Source organism: Brassica napus, chromosome A1 (assembly GCF_020379485.1).
Source record: "Brassica napus cultivar Da-Ae chromosome A1, Da-Ae, whole genome shotgun sequence".
Taxonomy (NCBI): domain Eukaryota; kingdom Viridiplantae; phylum Streptophyta; class Magnoliopsida; order Brassicales; family Brassicaceae; genus Brassica; species Brassica napus.
Window position 1 is genome coordinate 14821820 of NC_063434.1, and position 11430 is coordinate 14833249.

The following is an 11430-nucleotide window of genomic DNA, read 5'->3' on the forward strand; positions in this document are numbered from 1 at the left end:
TCCGAAGTTCAGAATATTCAATTTTCTCACCATAAATTCTTTGCAAAATAATATAAAACCACATTGCAAAGATTGTTACATTCACCAGAAACCAGCTATACTGAATATTAACCAATTGTATATTTACGTTCGATACTTAGCATCTAATTGTATATGTACCTTCTTCAACGTGTGGAAATCAAATCCTTTGAAACCAAACATGGCGTCAGAAGACACAGTGACTGGTAGTACAATGATGGACTCACAATTTGATTTGGTTCAAGATAGTGCTTTTAATCTAGAGAATTAGTTCATTCTTCATTCTTTATTCCACTATTTAAATGCAAAGGTTACATCATATGTACAAAGGATTTTTGTATGAATAAAATTTATCATCTATTAAAAAAAGGTTTGACTTTGGTTTTTTACTTAATATTTATAAAAAATACTCAATATAAATTTAAATAGTTGCGAACATGCCCTTATATAAATTCATATGAAGTTTAATTCCCTAGGCCAGCGTTTTCGTTTCTGTATAAGCACGTGTTTCATCAATATGTTCTTAAATATTAATCACAACATCGACAAAATCTGAAGCAACAATTCCAACTTATCAATACTTTAATTTTGCAGGAGACATGCTTGGTAGTACATATAATATATCTTTCCTTGTTCATTAGCCAGCCCAAAATTCTGTTTAAAATCCTGTTAAAAATGCCTAACCAATCGATGCTCAATTGAACTACAAATTAAAACAAAAGAGTTACTCATTTGTTTCAAAAAGATGTATTTTTAGAATTTTCACAATCTTAAATTTTGATTATAAATTTTTTTTTTTTGATCAACTATTTCCCATAATTTTTTTTATCAAAATTTAATAAATATAATTAATTTCCTTGAATTTTACAATTTACCTTTATTATTTATTTAAAGTTGCATTGAAAATCTAAAAATGTATCTTTTGAAATAATTTTCTTCTTCTAAAACATGTATTATTTTGAAACAGAGGATATATATTTCAACTTTTTTTACTTAACTTATATTCATTTAATTGAATGGTTCAAATGTTAACTAGACTAGCTAGAATGTAGCCGTATTAAGGAACATTTTTTAATAGTACAATAGCTTTTTTTAAAACTAATTTGATGCATTAAAACAAATGTAACTGCTATGTTTTTAATTAAAACCATATAGAGTTGTACAAGTTTGATGGAAAACAACAGACTGAGTACAAATCCTTGCAACAAAGATATCTAATATGACATTAAGTTAGAGAAGCAAGCGGAGTTGGTTTAATTGATCTCCCACCTCTCGAGGTAATGTGAGGATTGCGGTAACCACTTCCTCTCGAGACATGTTTTCCTCTTCCTTTAGCTATTGCCCATTACATTTCTTGCACTTTTTGGGTTGGTTTAATTGATCTCCCACCTCTCAAGGTCATGTGAGAGTTTGGTTCACAATCTTGTGGATCTATGATGGTGTTTATGGCAGGATGGTGATCAATTAAATCATCATCTTCCAAGTCAGTCTCGGTGATGATCGTGTTTGATTGAGTTTCCTCCATAAGTTTTTTTATTTGTAATTTAGAACAAGGTAATCCCTGCTAATGGTGAAGTGGACTCAGACTGTGGAAAAAACATCTCTTGAACTGGTGAAACAGCTTCTTGTCGAAGACTTGTTACTTCTTTTGTGGATGGTTCCATTCCTTTTGATCATATTGGATTTCCACATGAATGTGAAGATGAGAATCACTAAATGGAGCTGATTTCTCTTGAGTAGATGTCGTTTTGGGAAATGATAAATTAGACACTTGCAAGATATTTTCAATGTTGACCACTGGCACATTTAAAATTTCTCCAATAACTCCCAAAAATGTTGTCTTGACCAAAGTTGAACTGCTAAGTGGAAGAAGACATCTCTTCTCTTTGTGTCCCAAGTTTCCACACCTAGCACAAGTAGATGGACTCCAAATATACTCAACCTCAACCAAATACAATGAAACCTCTATAAATTAATAATGTTGGGAACCAAAACTATAATTTTTTTATTAATTTATAGAGATATTAATTTATCGAGATACTAATTGAACCAAAAACTCAATGTGTGACTATAAAATTATATTATTTTATAGAGATTTTTGGTGTATACTAATTTATAGAGTATTAATTTAAAAAGGTTATACTGTAGATGTTTCCTTGTTTATCATCACAAGCAATTAGTTTAGCGAAAGATTTATCCAATTCTACTTCAACCAATTTTTCTGCTTCATTCATTTGCGTCAGATTAAGATGCGGTTTATGAGTTAAGATTGTTTTTCCAAGATCCGAAGCAATGTGACTAATATCAAGGCAAGAGTAACAACTATCAGAGATATTCTTGAGATTAACCCAAATTGGCAAAGTTGAAATCTCTTGGCTTTAAAGACTCGTAGCAGGAGACCAAGGTGAAACAAACAATAGACAATTATATATCTGCCAAATACCTCTTTCAATGAACCACTTCTTATTTTCTTCATGATAGATATAAAACATAAACGAAGTGTGACGCCCCGACCAACCCACAGATAATGGACTACTCATGCCCGTTCACTCGGCCCGTGGGCTCCATCCCATCTGATGGATGGTGCGTTCATTTTTAGAAGACCCGAAAGTCTTGTTTACTGACCCTGCAATCACCACATGATCTTTCCTTGTGCTTTGGCTTCACTCGGCACGATACCGGAATCCATTCCCGATAAGTCACCCATCCTTCCACAACTCCAGCTCAAGCAAGCTTAATCCAGAAGTTCTAAACATATGTGTGACGGAAAAGGTAAGTGCACTTTGATGACATAGGTAGCCAAATCAATTATTTTAATTATTTCCATATACCACAAACCAGGAGGTTACAATTCACCCCTCTCAAAGAACGCAATGTCTTTGTTGCACCCCCAAGATCGTTACCCATGTTAGTGTAAACCCTCACTGATTCCACACTTTTCTGGGTTCCGCTCTGATACGACTTTTAATGCTCCAACCGCCTATGTCTAATGGCCCAACCACGTCCTCTCACTCAGCCCTTGAGCCTCATCTCGTACGACGGGCGGTGCGTTAATTTTTCTAAGGCTCGAAAGTCTGTTTACTGACCTGAAATCACCACAAAACCTTTCCCCGTGCTTTTGCCTCAATCGCACGGTATCGCGAATCACTTCCAGATAGGTCATCCATCCTTCCACTACACCAGCTCAAGTACGCTTAACCCAAGATTTCTGAACGGACGTGTGGCGGAAAAGGTAAGTGCACTTTGGTGACATAGGTAGCCAAATCAATTCTTTTTAATCCTTTCCAAATAACATAAACCATGACGTTTAACAAAAATTATCCTTGTTTCTTAATGGATAATCTACAACCCCTATCCCAATGCTTATTCACAACTAAAACATCCGGAGGTAAAGCACATATATGGAACTGCCCTATGACATACTCATCCTGATTATCTGGTCCTAAGAGTAGAACTTTGGAAGGGATGATTACCTCTGGTGTCCATCAATACGAAAAGTTAGATTAGCAGCTCAGAAAAGATTCCCCTTTGAAGGATCAATCTTTGCAGCCCATGGAAAACGTGTGATAACTGCCATTCGATTTTGATAGCTGAGGTTGAAGCTTGTTTGGAGGTATGCTGCCTTGTTTGGAACCTCTGCCTTTCCATCTTGTTGTTGCCGCTTTTTCTGGTTTGTCTGAGATCCTTCCTTAAAAGAAGGCCAAGCCGAATGGACAACACCAAAGTGGGGGCACTCACAGCTCTTGGTGAAGATGGCTTAGGTGGTGTAGCTGGTGGCGTGAAGTGGAGTGTGTTCGTCCAAGCACGTAACTGATGAGGTTCCTTTAGTGGGAGCGGAGCTATCGAACGAGCGTATTCCTCTAGCTCTTCAGGAGTGAGCGATGTAGAATTTGGTACCAATGTCCTAAGAGGCGTGACACTTCCAGTAAGAGCGTTCAAATCACCACATTTTGGATTTATGCTTTAAGTTGCAGTGGAAATCACCATGGACCAGGCAAAAGAGGAACCACCATCTGTTCCGTGTTTCGATGCCTCAACCATTTTTGTACTTTTCTGAACACGACGTCGTTTGTGTACCATGTCACATAAAATATTTTATAGATAGACACATACACCACGCGTATATATAATTTATTTATTTTGATTCCACTTTTTTTTGAAGAAGCTCAACAAATTAAATAGTTTCAGAATTTTCCTCCATTGATTGGTGGGAGAGAGAAGAACATTCGCAGATTGTTGAACATGGAAACGTAATCTCCTCTCAATAGAAACTTCCTTCCTTTTCAGATCTGAATCGGTTCTTTAAAATTTGATATCTCGACTCATCTGCCAGAGAAAGGGATACGTACCTCCACGATCGTCTTAATTTCGTTGGATCTGTTGAGTTTTCAAACGGTTATGGGTGTTTGATTGTGTAGGGTTGATTTCGAGACCAGAAAATGACGCATCGGGTAGATCAGGAATACAATTATTTGTTTAAGATAGTGTTGATTGGAGATTCAGGTGTCAGCAAATCGAATATCTTGTCGCGATTCACCAGGAACGAGTTCTGCTTGGAATCTAAATCAATCATCGGCGTCGAATTCACCACCATAACTACTCAGGTCATTCTTCATTTTCTTTCTATTTTTGATATGCTTTTTCATCTCTTGAGATCTAACTGGGTTTGAATCTCTCAGGTGGAAGGAAAGACGATCAAGGCTCAGATCTGGCACACTGCTGGCCAAGAGAGGTACAGAGCCATCACCAGCGCTTATTACCGAGGTGCTGTTTGTGCACTTCTTGTCTACAACATCACCAAACGACAGACCTTTGACAATGCCCTCAGGTGGCTGCGTGAACTTAGAGACCATGCTGATTCCAAAGTTGTGATTATTATGGCTGGGAAAAAATCTGATCTTAACCACTTGAGATCTGTGGCTGAGGATGACGGGCAAAGTCTGGCTGAGAAGGAAGGTGGTCTTTCCTTGAGATATCTGCTCTTGAACCAACCAATGTGGAGAAAGCATTTCAGACAATCTTGGGAGAGATCTACCATATCGTAAGCAAGAAGGCGTTGGCTGCACAAGAAGCTGCTGCTGCTAATTCCGCGATTCCGGGGCAAGGAACTACCATCAACGTTGATGATACATCTGAAGGCGTGAAACGTGGATGCTGCTCTACCTAAAACCTGAAGGTAAAAGCTGTTGTTTCGGGTGTTCCTCCCTATTCAAAGATTTTCAACTTTTTGTTTGCACTTGCTTCTCATTCTGTTTTCAAGTTTTGGCTGATGAAACATAACTATGCAACGACCATGTAAAATACTTTACTGTCTTTTTGCTCTTCGGTTTGTCTTCATTTAAAGATATTGTGACTTGTGATATTGTTTAGTTGGTAAAGCTTTGTTAGTAGCGTACTTGGAATGCTGCTGGTGCCTTTTACTCTTCTTCTTGCGTAGTTTGTTATGGCTATTTCTGGTTTATGAAGTATCATCTCTCTCTCTCTCTCTCTCTCTCTCTCTCTCTCTCTCTCTCTCTCTCTCTCTCTCTCTCTCTCTCTCTCTCTCTCTCTCTCTCTCTCTCTCTCTCTCTCTCTCTCTCTCGACAAGCAAATAAAACTACATAGTGTTTATTCTCTTTTTCTCGTATCCGGTTTAGGCCGGTTTGTCTTCGCTTGGATCATTGTTGGATTTTTATTAATGTAACTATCCACTTCCAAACCCTATGTTACACACTGAGAGGCTGCGACTAATATATAATTTTGATTTATTTATTAAGAAGGTTTCTATTTTCATTATCATAAAACTAGGACATAAAGCAACCTTTTTACTTTAAATGTCAATCTCTATAGTTTTTAGTAAAGCTTTAAGTAGAAATTAATTTTCCTTTCTATTGTATAAAATAAACTAGATGAATACCATATGGAATAACATATGGAATATAGATATATTGTTCCTAAACTGAAACACATTTTATGGAGCGTTTATTCAAGGTAATAACAGTCACGTTGTGTTATGCTCGTGTTTAGAAAACATCAGCTTTCTCACACTAACACCTTCTGTATACGTCAATGACAAATTAACAATTATTCTTCTCTTTCGAAAGGAACCCATCGAATTTGAAAGAGGTCCAACTACTTCCATTTTGGATTATGAAAATGTCGAGATGTACTCGTTTTCACTTAAGCCATAAGATTTTAGATGATAAAAAGCTTGTGTACCGCTTTATTCTAGATGTTAAGAATAGATTGAATACTTAAAACATTGATCAAGAACCATATAACAGTAAAAGGTCAATACGAAATGATGTAGGAATATGAAGTAACCTCCGAACGGTGTCATCAAATGCAACTACGTAGCGTCTTATAAGGACTCTGGTATGCGATGGACATTCAAAGACTCAAAAGGAGAGATTATAACATGTGATATGGGGAAGCTTGAAGGAGGACATACAATAGAAGATGAATGTTCAACACTACTATGGGCAATGCAATCAATTCGGTCTCTAGGTTTTCATAAGGTGATCTTTGAAAGAGATAACCAACTGCAGTCAATATTGTGGCTATTTCTGAATTAATAATCTATGTTTTATAAACAGTGTTATTTCAATATTTTTTTCTTGTTACATAAAAACTGTCATTTTAAAATTCTAATATAATATATGCCTAATTTAGATTTAACATTAATTGAAAAATACATTGATTTATAAATATTTTTATCTATCTCAAATTTTATTGGTTAAATGAAACGCCCACAATTGGCAAATTTACATGTCTTATGAGGATTCACGTCTAACTGCATCACATCATGAGCCGTTCTTTGAGATCTACGCCTAACTATATTGTTTGCAACATGTTGAAGATAATCTGCATCATCCACTTTCTCCAAGACTCGAAACCGAAACCTCTTGGTGCATAAGCATTACTAAAAACCCTTAGTTAAACCACTAGATTAAGAAGACTTTCACAATAAATATAATTATAAGAAAATGTGTTTAAATTTTTATATAAAAATTGTCAAAATAACACAATTATTTTAAATTTTAAAAACAAAAGAATGTAAGAGAACGAAACACATGTGCATATCTTTTAGCTAGGAAAATCATAAGGCCATGTTTATTGGGGGGTTTTTCAGGTGAGGTTCGTAGCATAATATAAGAAGCGTCTCTTAACTTTTAACTAAGAAAAACTAAAAACCGACTCTAAAATATTTTATTTAATTAAGAAAAACTAAAAACCTCACCCTAACTATGCCATATGTTTGAAACTTATATCACACATAGATTAAGAAAATATTTATGTTTTTATATTTATAAAACAAAAACATCATTATTCTTTGTACCAAAAAAAGAATATAGCTAAAAAAAGAAAAACTTTTGTAAAAGGGTCACTCCGGAACAGTTGTGACCCTCCGTTGGTCGCCGTGGTAGAATTTATTTCCGGCCGAAAGGATTGGCGATGGAAATGTGATCAACCTTATCCTAAACCATCCATATATGGGCCTCATCCACGAAAAGCCCAATAAAACAGGCATTTTATTACCACGTGATTGGCACGTGAAACCAACCAGGGAAAGTAGAAGAGAAACTAGTGGTGGCATCGGCAAGTTCGCACCCCTCTCTTCTCTTTCATCGATTCGATAGAGCGGTCGCGAAACTTTTATGTTTTCCTTTTTGCAAAAGATTCCGGGAAAATCTTAGTCACCGGAAAATGTTCCTATCTCAAGCTATACAACCGCCTTGCTATACCGTCAATTTCTTGCCTCGCTCTTCTCCGAAACCACCGTCGTATTCCGTTGCCTTTTACAATCATTCGACAACCTCCGCCGCGGGAGCTAAAATCTCAAACAATCATCTAATCCAGTCGTTGTGCAAAGAGGGTAACTTAAAACAGGCGCTTCGCCTCTTGTCTCAGGAACCAAGCCCCCCTAGTCAACAGACTTACGAGCTTCTGATTCTCTGCTGCGGTCGTCGAAGCTCTCTCTCCGATGCTCTACGTGTTCATCGGCACATTCTGGATAATGGGTCTGATCAAGATCCTTTTTTGGCCACGAAGCTTATCGCTATGTATTCAGACTTAGGCTCTGTTGATTATGCACGCAAGGTGTTCGATAAAACGCGTAAGAGAACTATATACGTATGGAACGCTTTGTTCCGAGCTCTTACGCTAGCGGGTCACGGAGAAGAAGTGTTGGGTCTGTACTGGAAGATGAATAGGATTGGAGTTGAATCAGATAGGTTCACTTACACTTACGTTCTCAAGGCTTGTGTCACATCAGAGTGCACTGTGGATCATCTAGCGAAAGGGAAAGAGATTCACGCACATCTTACCCGACGGGGATACAATTCGCATGTTTACATCATGACTACATTGTTGGACATGTATGCTCGATTTGGCTGTGTGGATTATGCCAGCAATGTGTTTAATGGGATGCCTGTTAGAAATGTGGTTTCTTGGAGCGCGATGATTGCCTGCTATGCCAAGAACGGGAAGGCTTTTGAAGCTTTGAGGACTTTCCGTGAAATGATGACAGAAACCAAAGATTCATCCCCTAACTCTGTGACTATGGTGAGTGTGCTTCAAGCTTGTGCTTCCCTTGCGGCGTTAGAGCAAGGGAGATTGATTCATGGGTACATACTCAGGCGTGGGCTTGACTCCATATTGCCTGTGATCAGTGCTCTTGTGACAATGTATGGTAGATGCGGTAGGCTCGAAGTGGGACAGAGAGTATTTGATCGGATGCGTGAGCGTGATGTTGTATCCTGGAACTCCTTGATATCAAGCTATGGCGTTCACGGATATGGAAGGAAAGCAATTGAAATATTTGAACAGATGCTCGCCAATGGGGCTTCCCCAACTCCTGTAACATTTGTCAGCGTTTTGGGAGCTTGCAGCCACGAGGGACTTGTTGAAGAAGGAAAAAGATTGTTTGAGTCAATGTCGAGAGACCATGGGATTAAACCACAAGTCGAGCATTATGCTTGTATGGTTGATCTGTTAGGTCGGGCGAATAGGTTAGAGGAGGCAGCGAAGATGGTACAAGACATGAGGACTGAGCCAGGGCCTAAGGTTTGGGGTTCCCTTCTCGGGTCTTGTAGAATTCACGGTAACGTTGAGCTGGCAGAGCGTGCGAGTAGAAGGCTATTTGCTCTTGAGCCGAAAAATGCAGGGAACTATGTGCTGTTGGCAGACATTTACGCTGAAGCTCAGATGTGGGATAAGGTTAAGAAAGTGAAGAAGCTTCTAGAATACCGAGGACTGCAGAAGCTGCCTGGTCGGTGCTGGATGGAAGTGGGGAGGAAAATGTACTCGTTTGTCTCGGTGGATGAGTTCAATCCTCTAATGCAACAGATTCACGCTCTCTTGGTTAAGTTAGCAGAAGATATGAAGGAGAAAGGGTACATACCGCAGACCAAAGGCGTGTTGTATGATCTTGAGACAGAAGAGAAAGAGCGGATAGTGTTGGGACACAGTGAGAAACTGGCGTTGGCGTTTGGGCTGATAAATACGGCGAAAGGAGAACCTATAAGGATCACCAAGAACTTGCGTTTGTGTGAGGACTGTCACTTGTTTACAAAGTTCATCTCAAAGTTTATGGAGAAAGAGATTTTGGTTAGAGATGTGAACCGGTTTCATCTGTTTAAGAATGGTGTTTGTTCTTGTGGAGATTACTGGTGATACTTTGGGGACTTTATACGTTTGCTTATGAATAATAAGCAAGGGAAGGGAGACATGTCGACTTGAGCTCCCTCTTGGACCTAATCAGGCCAAAGAAATAACAAACAGGTTAGGCTTTAAAAAAGTTTCATGTAATATATGCCAACAATATCTGTTGGGGATCATGATTGTTATAGCATACATATTTGTATTTTAGCGGCTGGAATAACGTTTCAAAGACAGCTGGTCTTAAACGAATTGGTTTAGGAACTGGATTGATTTGCCTCATCTTGTTAGTCTGCAATATTTAGGTAAAAAACAGTCGAACACTTTGCTCACCTCTTTCTCTGGCTGCTTCAGACACCTCTTCCTTGAGTTTTGACGCAGACGCATCTGCAGCTGCGGCGGTTTAGTCTTCAGTTTCCTCCGTTCAGCGCTGCTTTCTTGCATGGCAAGTTTCTTGACTCTACCCTTTAACCGTAGCAACCTACAGGGCTGCAATTTAGACGTTTCAGAAGCATTCTGAACCGCGGTAATGACCTGAGAGCCAGTTTATCGTAGGAGCTTCCCGAGCTGGTATCTCTGGCCTTGTTAAATAAGTTCCCACGGCCTGCACATTGTCAGATAAGCTAGTAGCTTTTGAATTTGCTTCTCTAGCTATTTCGCTGCTGGCGCTGCATCTCAGGATTTCTCAGCTGGGACTTTGGCTTCTTCCTCAGCTCTAGCCCTTGTGATCCCATTTGCGAGCATTTCCTCATCCCGTATTCGACGAGTACACATAGAGATGTCAAATGGGCGGGTTGGGCGGGTTTGGGTGTGTCCGAATGGGCTTCATTTTTTGCTGGACATTTTTGGTCGAAGCCCAAATAGAACCATGTCCAAATGAGACCATAACCAAATAAGCCCATGATTTGTTGGGTTATCCATGGACGGCCCATATACCCACTTAATGTAAACAACATAATTTCAGTTCTAATGATGCAAAGATTCTTAAGTTTTCAATTTTAAAGATGCCAGATACAGTTCAAAAGATTTATAAATATGATATACTTAAGCTTTATGTTTTAAACTTTATGTTTCAAATTTATAAAAAACACAAGATAAGTTCAAAGTTATAAAAGAAAACACACAAGATAAGTTCACAAGTTCACACAACAATGAAAAGTGAAAATACATAAGTTCACAAATCACAAGTTTACAACATTGTTTTATAACAAAGAGAGTTTCATTTCTTCACTTGGTCACCACCTTCTTCTTCTTTCTTCCACCATCTTCTTGTTCTTGTTCTTCTTCTTCATATTCACCTTCATTCTCTTCATTTTCATCTTCAGAATCACCTAACATATAATGATATCAACAAGAAGTCAAGAATCGATGATGACCATATCATATATAATATAACAAAAAATGACTCTACTTAAACAAATGAGAGCGACTCTACTTAAACTGTCAAGCAATAAAGCTGAGCAATAAAACCAAACAAGCTAATTAAATATCAATGTTCCAAGGAGAGCGACTCTACTTAAACAAATGATTCACACAAGACATACCAAGTGTATGTAGAGAACAACCTTACTACCCTAAAACCGAGCTTGTACAGATATCATTGCTAGCTATCAAAATCAGTAGTCCCCTAACAGATGAGAGCTTGTACAGATGAGACGACTTACTCATCGGTTCAAAGCCGCGTAGCCAGTTTCTTGTACAGATGAGAGCTTGTACATTGGATGGTAGTAGTCGGCTCCTGTACTTGGTAAGGACCCGGCTTCCAGCACTAAA

General features: G+C 38.3%; 1 protein-coding gene and 1 pseudogene across 2 annotated transcripts; both read left to right on the plus strand.

The window, feature by feature from the left end:
• The first annotated feature begins 1686 nt into the window (after window positions 1-1686).
• On the plus strand, window positions 1687-5509 carry LOC106414745 (annotated as a pseudogene).
• A 2041-nt stretch (window positions 5510-7550) lies between these two features.
• On the plus strand, window positions 7551-10653 carry LOC106415670 (pentatricopeptide repeat-containing protein At3g46790, chloroplastic-like). 2 transcript variants are annotated; one of them, XM_013856430.3, is made up of 2 exons: window positions 7551-9780; window positions 9963-10653. In XM_013856430.3, exon 1 carries the CDS (start codon window positions 7705-7707, stop codon window positions 9670-9672), a length of 1968 nt encoding a protein of 655 aa, XP_013711884.2. In that variant the 5' UTR covers window positions 7551-7704; the 3' UTR covers window positions 9673-9780; window positions 9963-10653. The 2 variants fall into 2 exon arrangements, with proteins under 2 accessions (XP_013711884.2, XP_013711883.2); XM_013856429.3 differs by having other exon boundaries at window positions 10012-10653.
• The last annotated feature ends 777 nt before the right edge of the window (window positions 10654-11430 follow it).

What these genes read in the sequence shown, in the direction of transcription:
- LOC106415670 (XM_013856430.3), top strand. Translation starts at nt 7,705, where the DNA reads ATGTTCCTATCTCAAGCTATACAACCGCCTTGCTATACCGTCAATTTC.